This window comes from Xiphophorus maculatus, chromosome 10 (genome assembly GCF_002775205.1).
Source record: "Xiphophorus maculatus strain JP 163 A chromosome 10, X_maculatus-5.0-male, whole genome shotgun sequence".
Lineage (NCBI taxonomy): Eukaryota > Metazoa > Chordata > Actinopteri > Cyprinodontiformes > Poeciliidae > Xiphophorus > Xiphophorus maculatus.
The window spans coordinates 8,126,834-8,154,372 of NC_036452.1; the positions used below are offsets into that span (position 1 = coordinate 8,126,834).

Below are 27,539 nucleotides of genomic sequence, written 5' to 3' on the forward strand. Positions count from 1 at the left end.
ACTCCGGCTTGGCTTATCACAGTTTTGCGTTTCTTCCTGGCTGACCTACATTTGGAAAGCTGGAGACTTTGTCGCCATCTAGGGGAGATTTCAAGTATAGCACCGATGATGCCACCTTAATCATTTTCATTAAACAAACGGGACAAGCCTGGGCACCGGCAGTAAAAATTTGCTCCTATGCTAATAAGTAGATATTTTCATAACTGAATGACTTTAGTCTATTTACAGTGTATTCGCATTTTAATTAGGTAGCGGATGTATTTATAGTCATTGTCGTTGCCGCTGCTGCTGCTGCTGCAATGGAAGTAAACAGGGACGAGGCGGAGCGCTGCATTGACATTGCTGCCGCAGCTTTAAAGATTCACCAGCCTGAAAAGGCGCTGAGGTTCTTGGAGAAGGCACAGAGACTCTTCCCAACAGAGAAAGCTCAAGGTAAGCAAGAGTTATGATGGTGGTGCGTGATGAGGACTCTGTAGTTGCAGCATCATCACCTGCAGCAGCACCTCCATCCCAGAGGAGCTGCGCATACAGCATACAGCCAGGGCCTGTAATAGCATTACTAGCTGACTCCGTTACTATTAAACTCTAATGTTAAGCTTGACAATACTCAAAGCTGATGTTCATTTTCATTAATATTTTGGGTTTGAATGTGTCAGTAAATATTAATAGAAAAAAAAAAAAAAAACCTAGACATCCGGTCAACAACAGGGCAGGAGAGGGACCTAGATTACCAGCATCCTTAAATAGCAGTTTCCTTTGCATGCACTATTCATACTGTTTTTTCCCCGAACACCTTTTGTCACATTACAATCACAAAGCTTCATGTTTTATGTAAACTATATGTGATAATAAAGCAGTACAAAATTACAAAGTGCAAGGAACATAATATTTAATTACACACACATATGTATATAACAAAATTCTTTTCTTTTTGTCATGTTGTTGCTATTGTATTATGTATGTTTGTATTCAACCTCATTCACTCTGTTCTGATACTCCTAATTAAAATCCAGTTACCAAACCGGCAAACAGATTCCAGTTGTGTTTAGAGGTGTGCAATAAATTAATTTTTATAGAATCAAATCTCCTATTTAGGAAACTTTTTGGAAAATCTGGATTTTTAGATTTTTTAACTGTTGAACTACTTGGGCTTCCGTAGTTCAGAGTGACGTCAGCCCACCCAGGGCCTACCACCTTGTTTCACAAGCATGTTTAACAGTTTGTATTTTCTTTTATTTGTAATTTCTATTTAAGACTAGAATGGGGACAAACAGACTATAATTAGAAATTGGATTAAAATAAACTTTTAGAGGTGTGAAAAGACTTGGGAAGTTCACCTTGCAGCTGAACAACTGTACTGTAACTGAAACAAAAGCTGGCGGAAAAATTTAGACACAACAAGCAGTAAAAGGTCTTTTTAGAGAAAGCTTCTAGAAAATGACCTTATGTAATTCCTAAAATATACTGCTCAAAAAAATAAAGGGAACACTTTAAGTGTTAAACACCTGTTTAAGTGTTCCCTTTATTTTTTTGAGCAGTGTATGATAAGTATGATTAGCTAATCTGTAAAACAAGGGTTTGTGTGATTTTAGGTGCTGTCTTAGTGCTCTAGTTAATAACAATTTGTCACTGTCTGATTGTCAGCACTGCTGGACCTTATTGCAAGGAATGGCTTCACTCCCAGACATGGCGGCCACTCAGACTTCCGCGACGATTCTGGGCCTCGACAGCGACAGGTCCCACATGAAGACACCAAGCCAGAAGAAAAACCTTCAGACACCCTTAGATCTTACACGGCAGAGCAGCAGGAGGCCGTGAGAAGGTACTGAATAAATGGAGGTGCTGTTGATGTAATTAAAATTTTTTCTTCATCTGCCCTCCACATTCCTAACCATGTGTTTTTTGCACACAGAATAAAACAATGCAAAGACTTCTACGAAATCCTCGGGCTCCAGAAAGATTTCTCTGAGGACGAGCTCAAGAGGTCGTACAGAAAACTGGCTCTGAAATTCCACCCTGACAAGAATCACGCGCCGGGCGCGACGGAAGCATTTAAAGGTGATTCAGTTGATTGTCATGTTGACAATCAACAATTTGTTGTTGATTGTCAACATGAATCAACATGAACGCGATTCATGTTGACAATCAGAAAAGTCAAACATGAGACAGATGCCAACTGAACTTGTAGAAAGTATAACAATTGTTCATTTCTCACAGCTATCGGAAATGCCTATGCTGTTCTGAGTAATGCAAACAAAAGAAGGCAGTATGATCAGTGGGGAGAAGAGGGAAGGCATCCATCAAATAGCAGCCCTGAAAATGGAAATTTTGAGCCAGATATCTCACCTGAAGATCTCTTCAACATGTTCTTTGGAGGAGGTTATCCATCGAGTAAGTGTCACCTCTCTTTGTCTTTCAACAGCCATCTACTTGAGGTGAAATTGATAAACCATACTTTATTATTCTAGGTAATGGTCATGTATACACTAATGGGCGGATGCGTAACCAGAGGCGGGAGAGAAGAGAACGACCAAGAGATGTAAGTTGTTACATTATTTGTATATTCTTCTGATTAATTGTTTTATTTTGATCTATTTATTTTTATTTGATCTGTCTTTGTTCTTTGATTGCTTCACAACAACCTATTTTTTCACCATTCATGTATCTATTGTTCATGCAGTACAGCAGCTTAAACAAAAATTGATTACAAAGTTTTGTATTTTATGTATAGCATACTTACCATGAGTTCTTCTTCCTCTACATTACTATTATCATTATTACTATTTTCATTATTATGTTTTACTATGGTTGTTGTTTTTACAAATTGCCTTTATTTATGTATTACTGTATCAGTTGTTGATTACATTTTTTACTCCATTAGTTAATTACTTTAATTAACAGTTTTCTTCTATATTTTTATGTCTTCACATGGTTTTCTTTATTTTGACTATTTAATTCCATTAGTTATGCTTTAACACATTTAGTTTCTGCATTTTCTTTTTTGTATTCTGAACAAGCAATGGGTAATATTAGAGTTGACTAAGAGTTAAAAAATATGTGTTGAATTTTGACTCTTAGAGCACACTCGATACCAAGTTGTACAGTCAATAGTATGTGCTGTGTCTGTGTTGTGTTTTCGATTTTTGTTTGCTCTAATTATACCTCTCAGAGTAAATGCAGTATACAGATAATGTGGTGTCGCATAATCGCCAGCAGGGGGTGGCATTTAGTCGCTCGCCATTTTACAAGGTTGAGAAGACGTTTCCCTTCAGAGATGTTTTTCTGTCACACCCGCAGGGAGGTCTGGCTGTCTTTGTGCAGGTCATGCCCATCCTCATTCTGGTGATTGTGTCGGCTCTCAGTCAGATAATGGTCAACAGCCCCTCCTACAGTCTCAGCTTCAGGCCGTGAGTGTGACCTCCTGTTCTAAAACGGTGCACAAGAGTGTTAAATAACACAGTGAACGGTTGTTCTGCCTGACCGAAAAGGACTTGAACAGGATATCATCTTTTAAGTAAAATTTTCCAAGCCAGCTTAATTTAGCTGTGAACTCTAGAACTTTTTCACAGTGTCTCACGTTACAGCCACAAAACCTTAGCATGCTTTATTAGAACGACTCTTGAAAATGGTTTGCAAATAAAAATCTGAAGGCTGTGAGGCTCGTTTGTTTTCAGACATGTTTACTCTGATATCCCTAAATGAAATCCAGTGTATCCAGCTGCCTCAAAAGTCATCTAATTATTAAATAGATTTCACTTTTATGACGGAAAGAAAAAAAAATCATTGTTAAAAGAGCCATAAAAGCCATACTACAACCCTATGGTACAGTTGTGGGGGGCGGGACAGATGAAACCAGGGAAAAGGTCCAACCTTCCAGTAAGATAATGATGGTAAGTACCTAGAGCTACAATAGATTAAAATGTTTCCAATAGACCAGTGCAGGTTTAGAGCTAAATCTAATTGAAAACCTGTTGCAAGGCTTGGAAATTAATATTCCATTCAATCTGACCAAAACTGGGCTTTTTTGCAAGGGAAAACCCGACACAATTTTCATATTTTTATATGTCATTTTTTCCCCTTCCCAATTCCCAATTATGCTCTATTTTATCTTACTTCACCCCATCCTCCACCCAAAAAATGCTTTGGGATTTACGATTTAAATGTGAAAATTAGATTTTCACAAGGCATAGTAAAGTCATTGCTCTAAAAAGCATATAAGTTGCATGGAAACAATTTCTTAATTTTATTTTCAGAAACAGATGGTTTTAGAGATTTTTTTTCCATTTCGTTTGTCTTATGGAAACTCTTACATTTGCAATCTGAAATATCCTTTGAATTGAGCCAAGTTGATTCAGGGCCCAGTGGGTCATTGCTGCGCTGCCTGCTGTCATATGATATGTCTCCCACACGCTGTCTTATCTCCTGCTAGGTCAGCTGGCTACACGCAGAAGAGGCTGACTGAGAACCTGAAGGTGCCATATTATGTGGGGGAGCAGTTCTCCAAAGAGTTCACAGGCATGAATCTGAAAAATCTGGAGCGCAGCGTGGAGGATGACTACATTTCAAACCTCCGCAACAACTGCTGGAAAGAGAAACAGCAAAGTAGGGCTTCTTCTTGCATCAGGCCAGGCTGAAGCTTTTGCAACGCTTGAAGAGGTTTGGCAGCCCTCCTCGTATATCTCACATGATTTGTTTGTGTGGTCTGTTGCAGAGGAAGGAATGCTCTACAGGGCTCGCTATTTTGGAGACAGTGAGCTGTACCAGAGAGCGCAGCGGGCTCGAACTCCAAGCTGCGCCAAGCTCTCAGAGATTACGGCCTCCTTACATTAAAACATTGCTAATCTTACATTAGTTCTCCAGAATAGGATTAGTTCTGATTATCTTTCCTCTTGTTGCCTTCAGGTTTCTAGAATCATCCCAAAACATGACTAACACAAAGGCTGTAAATACATAAGCTTCAACATCCTCAAGGCCTTACGTAGCTAAAGACACACGAGTAAAACACTTCCCTCTCCACTCTCTTTTCTAAGTTCACCTGATTGACATAGAATTCTTCGTATATATATATATATATATATATTGCCATGAATTAAAACAAAGCCATTTATCACATCTTGACAAGGGAACAAGATGTAGATTTGATGAGAAGCCTGAAAGAACAGAAGCCATGAAGATGAAAAAGATTGCTTCACCTCTGTACGACTGAGAAGCCAGTGTCGAACCAGACACAAAGTTTAGCTATAAATAGAAATGCGGATGTTAACTTACACAGCAGTTTAAAAAATACCATGTTGAATGCTTCCTCTTGTTTTTTTTGTTTTTTTATGAAGTCAGAGGAGAAGCTGCCTCCACTGTCTCTAAATGCACATTCTAACTATGCAGGGAAATTAGTGTAGCCTCTGATTAACACGTGCACTCACAGTTTGGGCGTAGTTAGACACGGTCTTTTGTTCTAATGTACTTGAGAGGCAAGAGTTGGGAGATAATCCTGTCACATTTTGTCCTTTGATTAAATGAAGGACGGCCATATGGTGTTACCTCACTTCACTTTGGATGCAAGGCCTTGAAAAAGTATTTACATCCCCCGAGGTTTTTCACATTATGTGAAATAAAATTGGGATTTATTGTGATAGACCAACAAAAAGCCTCTCAGAAGTCTTTTACGGCCACCAACTGTTTCTTATATTTTTGTATTTAGCTGAACACAAATGCATGCACTGATTTGTAAAAATAAAATGTGTTTTGACAATGTTCCCTGTCTGTTCTTAAGAAAGGCATGACATGTCTAACAGTTGGGATGATGCGTTCAGGTCAATGCTTTGTACTCGTTGTCCTTCACACATCGCATGTAATCCGAGAAGTTCAATCTTGGTTTCATCTGACCATCATCTCGTTTTTCTTCTACCTCTGGATTGATAGGGCCATGGATCTGTGCAGCTCCTACAGAGCTATATGAATGATGAGTTCCTTCCTTGGCTTACCAATTTAGGTAAACAACAATGGCTTTCACTATTGGGTCACTTCTGAAGGTTTGCACTGGATTTTATTGAGGGGTATCAGTACAATTTCAGCTCACTATAAAATTGTTGAAAGCCTTGTGTTCTCTTCCTTTTCCTATCCCTGTAATGCTCTACTTTGTGTTGGTATATCACATAAAATCTAAAAAAACAACAACATATGACTGTAAAGTGTCAGCATATGAGACTGTTCAAGGGGTGTGAATACTTTTGTAAGGTACTGTGCCAAAAGGATGAAATGTGTGCTTATACCCACCAGGTGGGACTACAGCAGGATGTAGGTCTTTGCTGTGTGTTGTCTCTGATACATCTCATATTTAGTTCGGAACATGATATTTATTCTTTGTATCTTATTTATTACATACATCATCAAACTAAGAGAAAAGTAGAATATTGTCTCACTTTTTTTGTCCCCCACTGTGTTTCTACTCCCAGATTAAAATAAAGACGGATGCCTGAACGTGTTGAATGTGACTCATTGCTGCGAGCAGAACAAGCACGGAGGCGAAAAGAGACAACAAAAAAACAAAACAAAAGCCTTGTCAGCATATTTAGTACAAACTGTGCTGGGAGGCTGACTAAGGCTGGGAAGTGGACGCATGGCAGCGCGCACGTTCACACTTTTGAGAGTGAGACGTGCAGCTTGTCCAGAGCAGCAGAGAGTGCAGCGTCACATTCTTTCTCTATAAATAAATTCAGCTGTTTTCGGCAGATGTTGCAACTTTTTCTGAGTGACTTTTTTTTTTTTTCTCGCTTGAGTCATGAATTGGTTTCAACTTCAAGTTTTGCTCGTACTTGTGACAGACAGCTGGTTTAAACTGTTAAATTTGTGGCTAAGAACTTAAGAAAAAATTTTATGCCTTGCCCCAAAAACCTCTTGAAAGCCATGGTGGCTCGATTATGCTGACTTAGTGTGTGACTACTTGTTACATTCAGCAATAATGTCACTACAGATGAGTACAAAAGTTTTCAGATCAAAGTCAAGAAGTCAAGAAAGGAGGAACATTTTCATTCATCTGTTCGAAGAAGTCAGTACTCCTCTCTCTAGCAGATGAAACTTTAACTTAGCATAAAAACAAACTTCAGTCAGAGAGCTTCTTTCTGATCGATGTCCCTCTAGTTCTGGGCCAACATTCATTATGTAATTTGGAGTTTGTTGCATCTGAGTTTTGATTCAACAAAACTAGTGTTATCCATTTTGTTGCATGAACTCAGCAACATTATATCCACTACATTGGAATAAATTATATCATCCAAAAGTCAATTTATTTCAGTAATTCTGTTCAAAATATAAAACGTATAAATAATAAGATTTTAAGATTATATAAAACTAAGAAATAGAAGGACATTTTATTAAGAATAGATATGAAGAATGCTAACTTGAGAGTCACTGACAAACTCCATAATGCTGAGTTACATTTGTAGTCGAAACTCGGAAATTCCGACTTCCAAGTCGGAAGAATCGACCGGAATGCCAAACCCAAGCCGGACAACTCGCTTGGAAAGTGGTAGAACTCCGACTAATCCCAGTTAGGATTTGAAGATGGCTGCTACTCACATTTTTAGTAGTAAACGGTGTTATTTTTACTCTTGATATTCATTCTTTTACTTCTTTTTCACATCTAAACACTTTTACATGTGTGTCGTACTTGTGTATGTAGCAGGTAGTAAAACCTAGTTTATTCGCATGATGTGTGGTGTGCAGCTACATTACATGGACTTACATTCAGTAAGTCTGTATTAAAAACCCTCCTTTGAGGTTTTGTAACATTCCATTTTAGGAAGCTAGATTTAAATGTTTAATAGTTGTAACCCATAAGCATCTAAATCAATAGAAGTAGAGGATTGAGGTCACTCTGTGTATTATAGATCTTTTTAAAATATCAGTTTTACAACTTATTTTTTAAAATAACAGATTAACTTTTCTAGAATAGTCAGAGATGAAAGTTGTGTACACCTTGTTAATAATTTATATGACAATTATATTATTAAAATTGGGCATCTCCTCCTCATTTTCATGAGTCACCTAAATCTCACTCTAAAATGAACCACAAATACAAGAAATGCAAGAACATTTAAAAACACATCAAGGATTGTTATTAAAAAAACAATAATTTATTTGTGATCATGAAAGTACAAAAACAGTGCAACATTATGAAAATCTGAATATCAAATAAAGTTGAAAGCATGAGGCTCAAACACACAACGGAACACTGAATGAGGTTTGAAACCTTAGCTGTGGCTTGCAAATGTACAAGCTCTGGCTGGCTTTAACTCTGGGTGTGTCAAAGATACCCTAAGATAATGGTCTACAGTTCAATTCACTGACATGTTTATATAAAAACGAAAAATAAATCTACAGAGATTCAAAGAATACAGCTAGCTGCCTGAACAAAGTTTCAACAGAAACTAAGGTTCACACTTTAATACTTGCAAAATGCCCGTTTACCAAGATGAAGCACAATGGTTAGGCTAAAAAAACCCAAAAATGTTCCAAGTACCATAAACTTCAGGTCCTGAACAGTAGGAACAAAAGGCTACATTATGACAAAGGTCATCCTTACACTTCAAAAGGCATCACATATTTGAAGTTCTAAGGCCTTTCTGTGAGTTTTTTTCTATCCACTCAAGACATTCAACATTCCTCTATGAGCAGCCCTTCAGAAGAATACAGTTTCTTTTTAATCACGCGGAACCCAGTGCTAAGTTTTAGAGCTTGTCTGAGAGCTGGAGTGGAAGGAGATTTGGAGCTGAACAGTCCCTGGATTTTAGGCCACAGCCCACCCGACTCTAGCCTCAGCACCAGAGTGAGCTGAAATGTGGGGACGAGGTAAGGGTCCACGGATAGCTGTCCTATGCTCTCGCAGGCGGCCCCTTGCTCCACGCAGAGGTCGATGAGAGCCCCTCTTAAACCGCAGGGCTCGCTAGCTGCCAGGTGGATGAGCTCCTGTCCGATGTGCTCCAGAAGTTTCTCCGGAATGAGCAGCTTGGTACATCTCAACGCACAGTCTGAGTCTTTGGCCTCCCTTAGGCTCCGTGCAATAAGGTCCACTACTTCTTTCAGGATCGCTTCCTCCATTGGGTCAAAGAAAAGGTCATCATTCGCTGGACACAGATCACTGGAGAAATCAGAGCCTGCAGAGGAAAAGCAGGGTGTGAGCACTTTCAAGCTTTATAAAAAAATACCTCCAATAGGATTTCAACAGATTTGGAAGGAAACGCTCACCTGAGTCTGAAAGATCACTCCTGCTGCCATTATTGGACCCTGATTCAATGCTGCTGTCGTGTGTGCTGAAATCAGCCAGTCTTTGGACCAGTTTCCCCCAAGACAGTCTTCGGGGACTGCTGTCCACTGGGGACGGAGGTATACTTCCAACCTCTATGGATGCAAAGACTTCAGGCATGTTTGTCCTCTCTTTAGTGTTCAACAGATGCGTGTCAGATTTCAGCTGTTTTATGAGGAGAAACAAAGACCACAAATTAACATAATACTTCAACCACTTTAAAAAAAAATACATTAAAAAAATAAGTAAAAGAGATAGAAAATATGCCATCTTAATTACAGTAAAGAAATGCAGACGTTTAAAGCTAGCAACAGCAATACTTAAACAGCTTAAGCTAGTCAAATTAGCTCTAATTTCAGCAAAACTAACAAATATTAATACTTACAGTTTTGAAATAAAACTGTTAAAGTGCGTAGTCGTTGTTTTAGTTGAAAAAAATGGATAGTTATTGTCTAGAAACTTCCACCGTTCACTCCTCCTTCCCGTTCTTTCAGCAGCTGTCGAGCTCCGCAGTCTCTTTACCCCCGCAACAATGCTTATATAGGCCCTGCAGGAGGCCACGCCCATTTTCCCCCAACCACCCAATCAAAAAGAGGGGCACGGCTTGTGAGCTGTATCTTGCCTGGTAACATGCCAGCAGAGAAGAAAGACTAACAGGAGGAGAAAGAGGTTTAGAGGGAGGGGTGGCTTCAACCCCACTGTAGTGGAAATGTACAGGGACTTGTCTGGGCTTGCAACCGTCATATAGTGGTTCTTTTGTATAGCATCCTCAATAGACATCCATATGTTGTTTTTTGCTGTTGTTGTTTGGCGCATTGGCAGCCATAAAAGCAAAGGATAAAGTCCATGCAGACCTGCCAAAGGCTGGTTCAGGGCTGCAGTGTACAGTACATTACGTCACCTGTTTTTCTCTCAAGCATTACATCAGAATTTTTTATCTGACCTGCAGCGATGCAAACACGCAATAAGCTGCAAGATATAAATGTGAACATACATTAAAAGTAACACATTAAAGAGGCCAGCATTTATTCACCTCATCAGGAAGCATTATATTTATTCTCATACTAAAGTGTTGATGATATTTTGACACATTGGTTTCAGATCTTCAAACCACTAAGACAAAGGGAACCAATGTAAGTATAAAAGGTAGTTTTCAAATTGACTTTATTTATGAAGGGGAAAACTATCCAACCTGGCTCAGTGTCAAAAGGTGATTTTTTTTTTCTGAAGTCATAAATTAACTATGATTACCACTAAGGCATAATTACTATTAGATCTGTATAGTGCAGATATAACTTTTAGATGCTAACAACATGAAATAGGTTTAAAGGTCTCAAAAAGCAGCATATCATGCCTCGATATGCTGGTAACCAGGCTCCCAGTTTGCATCAACGACTGAGTCAGGAGCCGATACAAAAAACCCAAAACATCCAAAGCAAATCTCATTTGTGTTAGTAAGTGTCCATCGTTAAACAGTAAAAAGAAACTGTGCAAAAATGGCAGTGTGACAATCAGGGGCTGCTTTGTCGCTTGGACAGTTTGCCATAATTAATGGAGCCAGGATACTCCATAACACCAGAAAGTCCCAAGGGAGAATTTCTATCAATCAGTTTGTGATCTTAAAGTCGAACGTACATTGGATAGAATTCAAAGCACAATAACAAGCCCACCTCTGAACGAGTCACAAATGATAACCTCAAAATTAAAGGTTTGGTGTGCTCTAGTCAATGTGTAAACTTATTTTTATGGAGATACTGTGCCTATTCTGCACAGGTCATTCATGCTCAAATACATCCTAATGTTTGAATTAAAACTATTCTGCCAAGAGAATTATACCAAAGCTCTTCCAAAAGAGTATAAAAAACTGTTTTAAAACTCAGTAACAACCAGGTTTATGGGACAATTACTTTGTCACATATAGCTTCATTCCCCTCAGTGGATATCATAATCACTTGAAAATTGCCATTTACTCAGGTTAGCTGTGATATTAAACGTTCTTTCACGGTTCTGAACATTTAAGTGCAAACAAAAGAAGCAAAGACAGAAGAAATCTGGAGGAGTGAAACCCCCACAACACTGTAGGACCAGATCATAAAAAGCTGAAATGTGGGGAAATGGATGTGGGTGCAGAAATGTGTGCATGAACACATACAAGCAACACAGAATAAGAATTAGGTGTTAAAAAGAAGCTGTGTAGCCTCAGTGCAAAAATAATTGCAGTTGTGTCACTCCCGGGTCAGCAAGCTGCGCATATGCAGTACAGTTAGATCATAAAATTCTGGATAACCGCCAGACCTATGCTATGCTGTTTCACGTGCGTAGGCGTGGAATAATGTGTACTTTGCAAGAGAGGAAGTGAAAGTCACATGTAGGCAATAGGCATATGGTGTTCCGAAATAGATGTTTTGAATTATGCTAATAAAGCCAAAAATTTACACACACAAAAAAAGTTACGTTTTCATACTTGAATATTGTGAAATGTGTAAAAAGACAAAGAAAACCATCCAGACAACAACTGTGAGTGCGCTCTGGATCAAGCTCCTTGTAGATAAAATCTAACCACCAGCTGGAGGCGTGTCCTGCACTGGCCAGGGCCGGGCCAAAGGACAGTATGTTCTGTGCATTCCCGGCCTTCATTTGGATAAAAACAACCGCTTGGAGTGATCTGCGTGTGCTTTCTTGCTGTAAACACAGAAAGCTTCACAAAAACAACAGCGGTGCTGTACGTCAAACTTTGGCACGTTCGTGAAGCAGGAAATCACAAGGAAATAAGTTACCAGATGAGGTAGAGCTTAAAACTCAGTGACAAGTATTAATAAGAACAAACTACAAAACATCAAGCATGTCAAGAATCACTTTTATTAGTATATATGAGATGAAAGACCTATTATGACTATTAAATAATATTACAAGTTGAGTAGCTATAAGATTAAGCTGAAAGATATTTTAGTTTAGGTGGTACACATTATTGAAAATAGGTTTAAAAAAGGTAAACACAAAATTGTGCAAAATATAAAACAAAAGCATCTTAGGTTCAACATGTTGAAATAACCTTTAGTTCTGTGTTACAGTGTAAACTCTTACAGAAAAAAAAGATCACATGCGAGACAGAACAAAAGGAAAAACATTTCCTTTTGTCTTCATTCTGTTTGGCTGATTTATTCCACAAAATGCATCCGAATGCCTTTGACTAGGACGGTGTGAATCCTAGTAGCTGCTCTATTGGTTTGTAACGCCATTCGTCTGCTTCTAGCTCTTCCACAAGGCTCGCAAGTTTCTCCATTCTAGATGCTTGTTGATCTGAAAGAACAAACAGGTTACTCTATTACCATATCAAGTTTTATTAGGTTAATCTGAAAGAAACCCAAAAGTGGTATGTGAAACCAGTGGAAAATAGTGCTGTTGCCACATTAAACCAAATGTTAAGACTTGAAAATTCAATGCCCACTGTATTGACTCATGTTGGTTGAATAAAAATATACGTCATATTTTTCAAAGTTCTACTTGTACAAGAAAGAAGAAAAAAAACAGATTAAACATTTTCTTCCATTTCATAATTGTGCACACTAGTTTGAGACAGACATAACCAAACAGGAACACAGATGTTTGTGGTTTTAATAAGTCAAAATACGGAAATATGAAAAAGTTTAAGGAGTATGAGCCAGGGCACAGACTTACCTTGTTTGACCTGCTTTAGTGTGGAGGCAACTTGGTAGCTGAACACAGACTCGCATAAAAATCTGTCAGAGCCATCTGAAAAAAGAAATAGCTTTAAAAAGGGGCAGCATGATCAAAATGTATATTTTAAGGGCTTTGTGATAAATGAGAATCTGGACTGCAGTCAGTTCAGATTATTTATTTAGCACCATTCTATTTATGTGTATATTTTTTACTTTTGTTTATTATTGAAAAATGCAAGCTCTGTAATCTTTAAGGCTGTATAGATTTTCAAAATCTTGGGGCGGGCAGGCGAACGAACAAACCTAATGTGTGTGTGGTGGTGGTGGTGGGGGGGTTATGTACCATCACAAAACGGTACATAACCTTTGCCCATGGCACTGATGCGATTCTAAAACCCTGAGAGCTTTGCTTTTGGACGCTTTTCTGATAATGGTCAAGCTGATCTGTTTTGTATTTGGTCCAGAGAAAACTATGTCTATTTCTTCAAAAGAATTGTTGCTCTGATACGAAGATGTCTTTATTATGCAATTTTCAATCCAAGATAAGCTTAGAGAGACTGATAACTTATCTGGACAGGGTTAATGTAAAGCTTTTTGGCCAAGTAAACTTTAAAAGTAAATCTGATCACTTTGCAACCACAAACCATGTCTCTACCAGGTTTGCATACCTGGAGACTGTCAATTTGGTTAATTCTTCTTTGCAAAACAGATGAAGCTCAGTCAGAGAGTGTCTGTTAACATCAATCTTTAAGTCTTGCTACAGATTCTTAGTTGGATTTAGAGTTTTTACCAAGCAATTCAAGGGGCTGTTCCCTCCATATAGCTTGAGGCAAACTTTCAACAAAGTTTCTAGTGGCTTACTTCTTACCACTCCTCTGGATAGGCCAGAATTGTGAGGTGCATGACTAATAGTTGTCCTGTTGACAGATTCTCCCACTTTGCAGCTCTTTCAGGGTTACCTTGGGTCTCCTTGCTGTTTCTCACATTATTGTGCCCTATCCAGTCAGATTTGCAGCTGTGATACACTTTTTTTTTTTCATTTGATGGATTTAACAGTGCTCTCTATGAGAAGCTTAGAATGTGCATGCGTTCTTTTAATTGCAAATAAATGAATTCCTGTATCATGTTCCTTGTTCTATCACATATAGACAACTTTGTGTTGAGGAAATCCCCACTTTGACTTAAAATGTGGAAAAGTGCAAGGGGGTGTTGTTTCAGGGACGGCAAATCAAGCAGGTCTTTGTTTATGAATGCAACTTTCTCCTCTGCAAATAATCAGTTGGAAATCATTGAATTGTTATTATTTTCCCAGTAGAATGAATCTATCTCCCTGATTATATGAAAATAGATTTCCCAAAACAGTGCTTATTTTCCATCAGGATCAGTCCATGCGATCATACAGCTAAAAAAAAACAACAACAACATACCTTCCATCATTTCCCCTGCTCCTTTAGGATAAGTGTAGAGAACTTTCCTGGGAGGGATGAGCTCTGAAGCGCTGAATCCAGAGCCTGTTACCGAGCTACCGCTTACACCTCCCGCAGAGGAGGACGAAGAAGACGCTGCCATTGCCTTAGGAAGCTACCAAGCACATACCTAAACGTCAGCGAGAACTTTATTCATCACGGCTTATTCTAAAGTGTATGCAGAGAAACAAGGAATAAATCACAGAGTAAGCTAAAATCAGTTGAACCATCTTTATTATGTCTATGAGTCTAACCACATCACAAACGTAAAACCGTTTCCTGTTTTAGTTTAAAAAATGTATTCCGATTCAGCTATCAGAACAGCTGGTAGGAAAGCTAACTGTAGCAATGGAGCGAATGACCACTCGACCTAGGTATTTCTCCACACTATACAATCAGCTCAGATGTTCTAAATAGTAAAACCCTACCGTAATTTTCCAGATTGTTCGGCTTTATTCATACGCAGTTTAGCCCTCGGTGTTTGTTTAGCCGTCTGTAGTTTACGTCAAAAAGAGGGTTGCCATTTTGAAAGATGTCACAACAATCTGAATGGTTCATGTCTATAACGTTCCAAGGAGCTCGTTCCGCTTACATGTTATGTAGATCTGTACACAGGTGACCGTAAATTAACGGAAAGTGTCGTGACGCGATTGGCCAGCTAGCATACGTGCATGACTTGCTACTTTGAAGTTGTAAACAAAATTTTAAGGTGACTTTCACGAAATTTTACTTGTTTTCTGTCACTTTATGTTGGTATTTTAACAGTTTTAATTTAGGTTTGGTAGCAACCAATGGATGTTCTACGCCCACCGCTTATCAACATAAACGGCAGAATATATCGAAGAAACATAGTTAAAGAAGAACACTATGAAGAAGAAGATTTCTCGTACATGGGGCCATCTGGTTAGTAAGCATTTGACAGGTTTAATTATTTTGTCGTGTTTCACCCACAAACAAACGTGTATTTTATTGGTATTTTATGTGATAGACCACCAGAACCAGAAAGTACTTTTAGACAAGTACTTTAAGTATTCTCCAGCTGTGATTGCAGCACAAGTTCCTTCTACATAGTATTAACTCAGGAAGACCAAATACAAATACGTGCCTCAGCTTTATTGTCTTGAATACTATATTTTGTGTTGGTCACCACATAAATATCAAAAAAGTACGTGAGTGATTTTAACTAGAACAAATGTGAAAAAAGGTACCCATGTATACATATGGTTTTGCAAGGAACTTCACATTTCTACTGTTGCCACTAGTTTGTTTTGCAAAAACCAACTCCATGTTTGTATGATTGAAGAGAGTGAAGCACTGGAAGAGGATGAAACCTGTGACAGCCACTTCATTGAACAAACCGATAAGGGATACCGCTGTGCCATTGATGTCCCAAGTGTTCTTTACAAGTAAGCTGTGAACAAAATAGTTTCCTCCGTCCCTAAACTTGAAAAGAATGAAATTTTTGTGTAAGCATTGGTGTACTGTGCGTATGGTGAACATGTTTTAATTTTGTTGTTGTTATATAGATATATCATTGGGAAAAAAGGAGAAACTCGAAGACGTCTTGAGTTTGACACCAAAGCCTCAATCAGCATCCCGAAACAAGGAATAGAAGGACAAATCGGTGAGGATAAATGTCAAATCAGGTCATTCTGAAACTAATTTACCTGCAAAATATTTCCTTCTTATGCATTTCTTTTGCTTTTAGTTATCACTGCTGCCCAAAAAGCTGCAGTTTCCTCTGCGGTCACTCGAGTAGAAGTCCTTGTGGAGAGTTTCCGAAAGAAACAGCCCTTCACTCACTTTCTGTCTTTGCCTTTGAATGACTCCAAAGTTCAAGAAGGATTCCAGACATTTAAAGATGAGGTGTTGCGACAGTGTTCACAGGTGCTCTTGACAAATGCAAACAAGATTGGGGACCAGTTGAAGTAGTTTTAAATTATTGCATTGTGTAATAACGAATAAATCATGTGTCACCTACTTTGCAGGATCATGGAGTGGAGGAAAGCATCTTTCAAAACCCTGCAAAGCTTCATTTGACAATTGGCACTCTGGCTCTGTTAAATGACACAGAAGTGAGAAAAGCATGTGCACACCTCCAAGAATGCCAAAGTTTTATCAGGTAGAAGCTTAAAAAATTACTTCATCATGTCAGACGTGACACTGTGATGAATTTGGAAACACAAACACATTTCAGATAACAGTGAAATTACTCTTTAAAAGATTAATTCGATTTTTATCACTGATTTAAAGTTCAGACAAATGAGTTCAGATTTAATCTTAAATCTGAAAGTTGCTCTATAGCATGTGTAAATCATGCCATGATTTATTTGTGCTGTACAAATTTGTTTTTCCAAATAATGCTTAAAAACGGACTAACAGGCATTGGCTGGTATGAACTCTTGGTATAAAAGCATTAAAGAAAATGTAAAAACCAAGTTGCATATAGTGAACTAATTGGCTTTATTGCAACTAGAAAAGCAAGAGTTAAAATGAAATCATACAATATATTAATTATTGTAGCTATATTTGTTGTGTATACATTTATTTCTTGCTATTCTGAGTTTAATACATAGACTTAGGCAAAATATAGTATAAACACACAGGAAATTCAGTAGTTTTAGTCACTACAACATGTTCTTTGGCATCTAATTAAAAGGTATTTAAAGAGGTGAAATGGCTTGACAGAAAATGTAATCTCTTTTGAAACTAATGCCTTAAAGCTTTTTATAGATGTTGATTTTGGAAACTTTATTAATTCATTTTTGCATTTCATCAGGGACATCACTGAAGGAAAGGCTCTGCCGTTGGAAGTGACCGGTATAGAGTACATGAATGATGATCCAGCCATGGTGGACGTCTTATATGCCAAAGTCAGTGTTAAAGATGGATCTGACAGGTTGGTGTTCGAAAGAAAAAGTGCTTTCAGTGACCTTCTGGTTTTATTTATTTATTTTTTTGTTTAAAGTTTTACCTTTACTTTTTCCTCTCCATAGGTTGCAGATGATTGCAGACCGGCTGGTGGAGCATTTTGTCTCTGTGGGGCTGATGGTCAGGGAGTGGGACAGAGTGAAGCTGCATGGTACTGTCATGAACACACTGTTCAGAAAGGACACCACAGGTAAATATGAGCACCATTTGGTGACAGCTTGATTCTCTCTTGGTCATACAGTGCTCTCCATGAGTAAAACGGTTATAGAGTGTGTAAATGTGCAAAAAGGTTTGAAATTCATTCTTCTTTCTGTGCATAACTTTTTGCCACCAGTTTGAAATTTGCCATGGTTCGGCTGAGATTTTTGCCATGGTTCAGCTGAGATTTTCTTTTGCTTTTTTGTTAAACGTTTTGTCAGAATCTGTTTGATTGGCATCTGGGAAGTTTGGAGACTTCTTTCTTTCTTTTATCCACATTTTAAACTTCTCCCGTCCACTATATTTTTACCTCGATGTTAGTAAAGTATGTTGGATACATCTGTGTGAGGTGGATTTTAAAGCTCTGAATTCAGCCATAGTACACACTTTGTGAATGTACCCCAACAATTTCTTAAATGGGTGCGTAGTCAGGTATGTGCACGTTTTGTTACCACACTTTGACCTTCCACTCAATTTTCCAGAGATGTAGTTGGATACGAGTCTCAGAACATCAGGCTTTTTTTTACAAAGTATTTCCCAGAATTGGTTATAACATGTCCATAACATTCAATTTCTATATTTAAAATTATTTTTCTGTTAGTCACATGTAATATACATTTTTTTAAGAAACTTAATTTGGGGTTTTCATTAGGTGTAAGCATTAATCACCAAAATAGCAGAAACATTTTAAAATAATCCATTTATTTGCAATGAATCTATAAATGATCTTGACTTGTTGAACTGAATTACTGAAATAAATTAAATCTTTTTTTAAAGATAATCTAATTTATTCAGATGCTCCTGCATGCAGTTTGTTATTTTAGCTTGATGTGAATCTTAATTCATAAAGACATGTGATTAAAAAAGTGTTTGTTCAAGGTTAATTTTAAGATTTTTGTGTGATTTTTGTTGCCCCAGGCTTTGTGAAAAGCAGTGTTTCAGGAGATAATGTCCTCAGGATGTAGATCACATTTTCTCTACTTGATAACAGCTGTGCAGAGGCTTAATAAAATTGGTCATGAATAGAACAGCATCTTTTCAATAAGCTCAGATGTGTAGAAATAAAATGGTATTTTTAGGTCCCACATGAGGTTTTCTACTTTATCAGTTAGTGTTACAGATATATCCAAATAAAATTGTGAGAACATTCACGAGAAAGTGACCAAAAATGTTTAGCCACCTTTGATTCATAAAAAGCATATTTGTGATTCATCTTTTGTCTTAAGAGGCATCGGCTAAACATGAACAGGAAAAAGGAGAACTGCTGGGATCGTTATATTTGTCCTTTTTCCCGGAACATACTTTTCCAATGTTCCCTTATTATCTTTTAGCTCAGATTGGAGCTGCAGTGACCACAAAGCTGAGCCTCAAAACAATTAGAACAGCTAAATTGCCCAGAGAGGAATCAGGGAGGTACTTCTCTGTTTGGCCTCAGAGCTGTGTACGTGCACAGAACAGTGTGCTGTTTTCCAGCTACTCTCACAATGCCTTCATTCATTTTGCTGATGGATCCCGTCCAGCAGCGGTTCTCACATTCGCACCGGACTGACCGACAACAACATCGCACAAACATAGTGGTATGCCACTGCTGATCATGTTTACAGCCACAATGTACAAAGCTCAATGGCTGTGCTCTCCTCAGTCCTCAGTTTCGCAATATCATTTAACAAACGAAGTTACCTTGACATTTGCTGGGTACTGTTGGAGCTGCAAGTAAACATGTTTATTGCTTCTCTGAGATAACTTATCAAAGTGTTTTTCCTTTTATTGTGTGTTGGTCTGTGGTGTGTTTCCAGTTGAGAACAGGGGTGGAGCAGGAAAACCAGCCACAAGTGAAAGAGAGGCTTTTGATGCCAGGAGCATATTAAAGGTTAGACCCCTTTTACATCCAGATTAATAGACACATGTTTGTAATGTAATATCGGATTTTCTTGAAGTTATACTAAGTCATGTGGGCGATTGCATAAATTCCTGTTTTAAAACCTATAAAGACATGAACCAGATACGAATGCTATATTTCAGCACCTGGAGATGTGTGACAATTTAATGTATTTGGATTCAAAGCATTAATGGGATTGACATTTTCAGAGTCCCATACCTAGTTTCATAAGAGCTAGGTAATGAACAGCTCTATAAAACCTGATTTTGTTGTTTTGGCAGAGCAGCTCGTTGCCCCGCCTCACTTCTGTCAACTATTTCAAAATGTTCTCTGATTTAAGGCTCTGAGTGAAATAATACTCCCAGATGTTTGAGCGCTTTAAAGGTCACAGTGTACAGTTGATTTATTACCACATTTTTCCTTCTTATAACGTTTTCGATGGTGTGGAGAAGTATACAGACCCCTTTTACTCTGATTCTCCTGAAAAAAATAAAATTTAATCAAGTTTGTTAAAACATAAATGAATAACGGCATCATGAAGACTAAAGGACCTGGCAGACTGGTCAGGTATAAAGACGTGGAAATGTTTAAAGCAGGATTAGATTCTAAAATAATAATTCAAGCTTTTAATGGTCTAAAAGAGCTCTGGTCAATTCAGGTTTGTGTCTGTCATATCAAATGTAAATAAATCCATTGTAACACAATGAACTGTGAAAAAGCTTAAGGAATACTTTTGCTGAGCACTGTAGATGGCAAGAAATATTTTTGTTTGACCTCTAACAAGTCTGTTAAAATAGTTGTTTTAAACTGAAAATAATGATTTTTAAATTCTGAAAACATGTTTTTTGTGTTTCAGAAATTTGATAATTACGGTTTTGGAGAGTTTGAGCTGAATACTGTCCAGCTGTCACAGAGGTACTCAACAGACTGTACCGGATACTACTCATCTGCTGGGAGCATAAGCTTCTCGTGACCTTTATCCCAGCTGAGGCGTAATATTCTGAGGTGGGTGAGAAAATAGTTCTGGAGCAGCAGAAAAGTGCAGTTAATGACTCTGACCGCTAGGTGGCAGCATGTATTTGCTGTTATTGAGCACAGCTTTTCAGGCATAAATTTGTCAAACGTATCAAATGTAAAATATTATATTTTTAAATAAAACTCAATCAGAAGAAAACATGTGAAAAGCATCTACATAAAATATGTACATTTGTATTAATCATATTTTTTGTTGTGATCTTCAAGATAGAAAAGATTAATTTTTGCAGAATTAGGGTTGTTGTTGACAGTAAAGTGATTTTATCCTGAATGGGCCCCATCTTTGTTGTTTTACATTGTGACACATTGCCCTAAACAGAATGAAATAAATACTCAAGCATTTTGTAGTCAATGAAGGTGACACACTGAATAGTTAGAAGAAAAATAAACATCCTGAGTCGTGGCAGAAAGCTGTTTATAGTCGTTGAAACAGTCTGACTCAGTGTAATGTCATCCTCACACCACTGAATGTCATAACCCCTTGTAACAAAACATCCTTTCACCTAACTGAATGTGTTAATGCTTCACACATGACTTATTACACTAGCCAGTCTTTCTTTTTATACCCCATCTTTCTTTTTAAGGAGCCCTACCCACACAAACTGCTGCAACTTTGCTCTCTCTTACTTCTGTCGAATGTGTCATTGAATACAAACGTCAGACAAAGAGCAGGGCTTCTTGTTCGTTCCATTTTTTTCCTCTCGCCTTCCCCTCAGCTGGTGGTTCTCTCTGTTTAGCATGCAGGAGCGTGATCGCCAAGCGGGCAAAAGTTACACCAGTAAAGTCTGAGGGCTCTCTTTGTTCACTATGCCAACCATTTTAGCAGTGGTTTGACTAGTTTACCTTCTCTTCTTCTGTTCTTCTGTCCACAGTCATGGTCATTTTGTCTCTTTTTTTTTGTTTGTTCAGCGGTGTAAAATAAAACATTTATTCAGACCAACAACGAGACCTAATTATGCACACTTACTTTCCAGACAGGATGCTTGTTTCTGGTTCAACAGTGCATATCTAGTGTAGCACCACTTCCAGGTAACACATTCATAAAGGTTTTTTCACCTAGGGCTGAGTAAATAGAGCTCAGCTGTACACAAAGGGAAAAGAGGAGCGACACGTGATTTGCAATTTGATTAAATGTTTGAGGACTGTGTATTCTTGTCTGTTTTGGCAGGAACATGATTAAAGATGAGTTGTACAGATGTCTGCACCAACGCCGTATAAGGGATTGTGTTGTGCTTATGTAATGAGGCAGGAGATGTTACTATTTTATTAAAAATATCTGTTATGTACCGAATTTGTAAGGACTGTAAGGATCTTAATCTACTATTTTGAGCAAAAGCTTCAAAGTTTTTCTAAATTCCTGCCTCATCTAGATGTGCAGTAGTGCTAGCATGAACTTGTACATAAATTTCCCTTACTACCCCCTTTCATATTAGGGCTACAGTTAACCTTGCATATATTTGATTTTGATATATTTATATATATATATATATATATATATATATATATAATTGTCACAATATGGAATTAGACAGCAATAAACTGTAATTGAAGTAGTACTCACTTTGCTGAAGGTCAATGGGTACTGACCTTCAGTGCTCACTGAATATATTTATTTCTGTTTTATTAAGCAGCTGTACCCACCAGGCACCACAAACATGTTATTCCCTCTTATTTTTCCACTAGTGGTAGTTTCTGTGTACAACTCATGTATTTGCAGTACTGTAAATAATTAAGGTGCTGTGAGTACATTTCGTTTTACTAATGTACATTTTACAACGGGTGATTATTAAATAGAGAAATAGAAAATTTGGCTTTTCAGATAATGTTGTAATTTTATTTCCTAGATACTTCTTCTTTATTAACTTATTTAGAACACCAACAATTTTTAGGCATCTGTGAGTTCATTTTCTCTCATTACTGCAGATATTATGTAGGTGGGATGGTTACCAAAGGGAATGACAGCAATTCAGGGTTTTCAGGAAGAATTGGCCAAATAATTGTTTTGCACCAAATTGGGTCTTGTTTTCGTCCTTGTGAGGATTGTAAGTGAAAAGTACTCGTTCCTGTGCATACATTTATACAAGTACGCACTCAGACATAATGACCAGCTCCTTAACATGTCATTATTCCTTCATTTGTCACCAGTGCAGATGGTCGTGCCAAGAATATTACAGTGCAGTATGTTAAGCCTCATGTCTGATCTATTACAGCAGGCACTCACTCACCAGTGTTGACAACACAAATCTTGCTGTTTCTGGAAAGCTCTGACTCAGTAGACTGTAACGCGTTCTTCACGCTTTTCATGTTTTAATACATTCAACGCACTGATCTGAACTAGTCATTACATATATAATATATTTAATCCTTCAGTGTGATTTCTGTCAAACATGAACAGTGATATCACTTTATCTGTGAGTTTTTGGAATGTTTTGTCTCATCTGCGAATCTGTTAAAATGACTAAATCTTGTCATCGGCATCTGTGTGATTGCGCTTGCTTGTGCACCAGCCAAGATGCGTAATTTCTGTCCCTGACACGTCTCACCCTAATTAGTCAGTTTTGTTCTTCCTGCAGTGTGAAGCTCCACTAAGACCTACAAAATCTGAGGACAAGCTTGAACAGCTTTCAAAAAGCTGTATAAATTAGATCTCTGTGTACTGTGCTTGTTCCTTTTGATCTACATCCCTTTTTTCTGAAGTTTTAATGAGGTGGAAGATGTATCTTTTAATAAAATATTTGTTTGTGTGGGAATATGTGCAAAAGCTACTGTACAAACTCCTTATGCCTTTTGAACTTTTCTATTTTTTTTTCTCTCACAGTCACAGTGATTTGAAAAATGTAAGTAAAGCAATTTAACAAAATAGGATTACTTAAACTATTTACATTTTTCTGCTTATTTTCATAGCTATGCTTTTATATCAGTTACTTTGAGAGGAAACGCTGTGTTCTGTTCTTAAGGCATGTTTCACATAGGAAGATTATTAGTGGCACACCACCTCCAACCTTTATTTCCTGTCTAAACATTCATCAGCTTCTGTGTAAATTAAAGGAACTCTATAAATGTACTGAAAAAGCTGTGCTACATAATTCCCAACCTGGCAAAAATGATTGCAAATCTAAAATTCAAAAACACAAATGTTCATAAACTTAGATGTGAGCAGAAAGCTGAATTTCATTTTGGTCTTGATTAAATCCTGAAATATCCCTTTCACTGATTCATTGGAACAGAATCAAAGTTTTTCCAATTTGGATGCAACAAAAATACAACAGTGCTTCATTTTTAACAGCTTGCTTTATTTTTTAGATTTTATTCTCTTGTCATCTTTTTCTACCATTTGAAATTCACGCTAACCGCTGTGTCAGTAACCGGTGTTACAGCCTTGATTGACAGTGAAGGCGAGAGGGGTGAGAGGGCAGGTGATTCATGCAGCAGCTTATCATTCAGAGTGCTGAATCTGAATTTCATGCAGAGGCCTCCTGCAGCTGTCCGCATGCGTTTTATGCTGCAGTCATGTTTACTGGAAAGTGTTTAAACACAAAGTGCAGTAGCTTTGCTATAATTCATTCTTCACAATAAGAGTCGAAAGCAATCAATTTGCAACTAAAACCAGATTCCAGCTTCAAGGTTTAAACATTTCTCTAAAAATGTCCTTACATCTCACAGTGAAAAGTCCTTGTTAAAGAGTAAAGTTAATCAGGTACCTTTATTACTTAGCTACTTTTCTTGAAAACAAAGGACATTTTGTTACTTTTAGCCAGCAAGCTGAAGAGCATTACCTCAAAATTCTTATCTAGCCTTGAAGTTTACAGACATACCATGTAAATGTTTTTTTTTACATGGTAAAAAACTGCAAACTGCTTCACATTTGAACCAGTTGGCTTCAAATGTGAAGCAAACTGGCTCCCTATCATAGTTTGTTACTTCTGGATTAAGCGTTTATGCTTTGAAATGTTTGCAGTTCTGAAGATAAATCAGCATTTTGCATCAGTTTTGGTTCAGAATAGAGAGATCTACTTTTCCTCCTGCAAACTCTCTGATCAGACGCTGTAAAGTTATACACATTTTATTTCCTTTTACATACTTTTTATTTATTTTATCATGAAAACGTTTCACACAACACCTAAAATCGTTCACCATCATTACAGTGGTGATAACTGGTATCAGGTGCTGATGCAGAGAACAGCCCACTCATCAATTCTGAGCTTGTTTCGGACTGCTGGGAGTGTCCTCTAACGGGAAAGCTATAAAAACACTTCAGTGCAGGAGTTACAGGGCTGTTACTGGAAAAGAAGCAGTGCCTCGTGAGGATCGTCGTTTTTATCCTTCAGTTGAATTTTCCTTTTACTCTTTCTGGCAATATGCTTCAATGGTGTCCTCGGCTCTGCAGTTCACCATCAAATAAAAACAAAAATGTTACTCCAGCAGGTATTCCCACAAGATCAGCATTTGTGTTTTTACTCTCACAAGCAAAGTACTAAACCGCATGGCAAGGAGGGGAAACAATCCGAATCTGTTGTTGAATATGATGACGTATTTGCATTATGGTAATTAAGCTCAGGCTTGAAGCACAGTTTTGTTTCTTTGTAATCCTAAAGTAAAAGTGCTGTGGCTTTGTCACACATAATGCAAAAGAACATTTCCCAGAGGTGATCGTGTTTAGCAGTTCAAGTGTAAGCGAGCTTCTGTTTACTCTGCGTTTAATTGGGGAAACTGCTGCACTTTCTCCCACATCTGCTGCTGTAAGCTGCCTGCAGTGCGAAAAACAGCCGCTTCAGTGCTCAACCAACAGTGGCAAACTGCTGTCACACTCCTCTCAACTAACTTTGCAGTCTTAATAGCTGTGTGACCCAGTTTGAATCCTATTGAATCGAATCCATATGCATTTCTAGCAGCTTCATTTACAGTTCTAAGTCACTTGAGATTACTTGTTAAATGCCTCCAGATGTGGCTTATTCAGTCCCCTACATTCGGAATAACCTCTGACGGGATTTTGGATTGGGGATTTTCATCTCAGGCTGGTCTGACTTTTTTTCATGCAGACATTTTTGGTGTTTGGGTTCAATTATCAGAATGCAACTTCCTCAAATTGAGAGAGAAATGAGCACTCAAACTTTGTACATCGTAATTGAATATGCACCTTCATCCTGCATTCTGCAAAAGTATTCCTACCCCTTCAACTTTCATTTCATGACATTATGAAACAACCTTTAATGAATTTTAGTTGATATATCAGTAAGGAATCACAATGAAAAACTGAGATTACTTATAGATTAGTGCAAATCAATAGCTTTCAAGTGCAAACGTTGATGATTTTTGTTTGTGTTCCAGGTCTTTGCTGGACACAGCAGGACAGAAAATGATGATGAGCAAGTCCCAACAGATCCAAGCAACAAATGAAAACATGCAGCCAAACCGTTTGCTTCCCTGCATTGCATTCCCTTCTGTAATCATCTGCTGTTTACCAAGAATTCTTGAAGACATCCTCAGAGCGCTTTCATTGTGTGACAATATGAGCGGCTGTGATAAGCTGCGCAGCTCATCAGGACTCTTTAGACTCATATGTGTTGTTTACATTTGTAATACGACGGGAATATTTCCAGATAAGAAAGCCTTCAAATTGTGCTGCGTACCGCCTTGTCTGATGTTAATAAAAAAAAATATTTTCCCAGCTTCTGCTGCTTCTGTGAAAACTCAATAAGGTGGACTGGGTTTATTAATGTGCATGAGTTTGGGGAGATGAACTGGCATCAAGTCAATCTCTTTATTCTTGAACTCAGTCTGACAAACATGACTCCTATCTGCAGATGTAAACCATGCAGTGCTTTCATGACTAAAATAAAAAGCAGCTGCAGTTCCTGTTTTGATGGATGTGAGGAAAGTTTTTGGCAAAGATGATCACAGACCAGTTTGAGACTAACATGAACATAAAAATGGTTGAAATTACAGAATTTGGACCATTAAAAAACTGATGGCTTATCCACACATATGGCTCAGTTTGATACCCATATTATTAAAGAGTAAATCTGATAGCTGCTTTTATTGCACCGATGTGCAATATCAACAAAGTTGTTCATTCACTTTGACCTGAATATATGACAGTGACATGAAAAGTATGAAATTTAATAGTCATGTGGTTCTTAATCATGATCTGTTACATTTATCTTATGGATGTACTGTCGGGTCACAACAAATGTGAATTGGTTCCTATTTATAGGACTGTACAGTCAGATCAATCACATTGGCAGATTTAAATTCAATTACATAATTTATATTTAGCTCCCCATGGTATGATACAGTGCAGCCATAATTTTGAAACTGGTAAGCAGATTTCTATCCAAGGAAGCCCAGCCAATCGCATTAAGTCTTGGTACTTAATGCAATCGGATATCGTTCTTTCAAGCAAGACTGATAAACCTATTTTTTTTCCAAATAAAGAATTTATAAAAATGTTGCCATTTTGTTAAGACTCTGGATAGTCAATAAGGATTGCAGAGTGGAATTAACCAGTGTTTTCTAGAGATTATTTTATATCTGGTTATTTAATTTTACCTGATATGAATAAATACTTTAATAACCTGAAAATTCACCTTTATTGTTGAAAGCATAATAATCTTGCAAAAGTGTTAATTAGCCAATATTAAAACATTTGCCTCTAGGGTAATATCTATATGCCTCTAAAAAATGTAATATGTTGAAACAGTGCAAAACTGAGTTGCTAAATCAAACCTGAGTGTTTTTTTACAATTATTTTTTAAACATCTTTTTGCATTCAATAATGAAGTAGTGATTGCAATAACTGCATTGTTTCCAAAAATCTCTTTTTGCTGTACTCAACTGATGTAAAACTTGCAAGTGCAGCAGAAGCTATTTATTGATTAATGCAGTGAAAACCTGGTCATCACTTTACTGCATTTTGAAGTCCTTGTGACAACATTCCTCACAATATTTGCAAACCAAGCAATTAACAGTGAAAATAAAGATTTTTTAGGTTTCATACAGAATGATTTAAGAGGAGCTGCAGTATTATTTTACCCAAATGGTGCTGATTT

General features: G+C 37.6%; 4 protein-coding genes across 9 annotated transcripts; 2 read left to right on the top strand and 2 right to left on the bottom strand.

Annotated features, from left to right (window-relative positions):
* The first annotated feature begins 109 nt into the window (after positions 1–109).
* Positions 110–6,738, top strand: dnajb12 (DnaJ heat shock protein family (Hsp40) member B12). 3 transcript variants are annotated; one of them, XR_312661.2, is made up of 9 exons: positions 110–432; positions 1,645–1,822; positions 1,913–2,058; positions 2,218–2,391; positions 2,469–2,539; positions 3,298–3,407; positions 4,430–4,602; positions 4,712–5,989; positions 6,453–6,738. XR_312661.2 is itself a non-coding variant. In XM_023340441.1 (8 exons), the coding sequence occupies exons 1-7, from the start codon at positions 300–302 to the stop codon at positions 4,632–4,634; spliced, it is 1,017 nt and encodes a 338-aa protein (XP_023196209.1). In that variant the 5' UTR covers positions 110–299; the 3' UTR covers positions 4,635–4,656; positions 6,453–6,738. The 3 variants fall into 3 exon arrangements, 2 of the variants coding, with proteins under 2 accessions (XP_023196209.1, XP_005794635.1); XM_023340441.1 differs by lacking the exon at positions 4,712–5,989 and having other exon boundaries at positions 4,430–4,656; XM_005794578.2 differs by having other exon boundaries at positions 4,712–6,738.
* Positions 6,739–8,108: 1,370 nt separating this feature from the next.
* ddit4 (DNA damage inducible transcript 4) lies at positions 8,109–9,831 on the bottom strand. The gene is made up of 3 exons (XM_005794579.3): positions 9,687–9,831; positions 9,244–9,466; positions 8,109–9,152 (listed from the first exon to the last, which is right to left on the bottom strand). The coding sequence occupies exons 2-3, from the start codon at positions 9,419–9,421 to the stop codon at positions 8,653–8,655; spliced, it is 678 nt and encodes a 225-aa protein (XP_005794636.1). The 5' UTR covers positions 9,422–9,466; positions 9,687–9,831; the 3' UTR covers positions 8,109–8,652.
* Positions 9,832–12,141: 2,310 nt separating this feature from the next.
* On the bottom strand, positions 12,142–15,014 carry anapc16 (anaphase promoting complex subunit 16). 2 transcript variants are annotated; one of them, XM_005794580.3, is made up of 4 exons: positions 14,876–15,014; positions 14,409–14,562; positions 12,980–13,054; positions 12,142–12,601 (listed from the first exon to the last, which is right to left on the bottom strand). In XM_005794580.3, the coding sequence occupies exons 2-4, from the start codon at positions 14,548–14,550 to the stop codon at positions 12,492–12,494; spliced, it is 327 nt and encodes a 108-aa protein (XP_005794637.1). In that variant the 5' UTR covers positions 14,551–14,562; positions 14,876–15,014; the 3' UTR covers positions 12,142–12,491. The 2 variants fall into 2 exon arrangements, with proteins under 2 accessions (XP_005794637.1, XP_023196570.1); XM_023340802.1 differs by having other exon boundaries at positions 14,409–14,577; positions 14,876–14,996.
* Positions 14,565–26,159, top strand: ascc1 (activating signal cointegrator 1 complex subunit 1). Of its 3 annotated transcripts, none has more exons than XM_023340801.1 (11): positions 14,565–14,653; positions 15,213–15,350; positions 15,751–15,853; positions 15,974–16,071; positions 16,156–16,334; positions 16,436–16,569; positions 17,227–17,346; positions 17,444–17,568; positions 19,373–19,446; positions 20,312–20,460; positions 25,819–26,159. In XM_023340801.1, the coding sequence occupies exons 2-10, from the start codon at positions 15,239–15,241 to the stop codon at positions 20,426–20,428; spliced, it is 1,062 nt and encodes a 353-aa protein (XP_023196569.1). In that variant the 5' UTR covers positions 14,565–14,653; positions 15,213–15,238; the 3' UTR covers positions 20,429–20,460; positions 25,819–26,159. The 3 variants fall into 3 exon arrangements, with proteins under 3 accessions (XP_023196569.1, XP_023196568.1, XP_005794638.1); XM_023340800.1 differs by having other exon boundaries at positions 14,585–14,821; XM_005794581.3 differs by lacking the exon at positions 14,565–14,653 and having other exon boundaries at positions 15,098–15,350.
* The last annotated feature ends 1,380 nt before the right edge of the window (positions 26,160–27,539 follow it).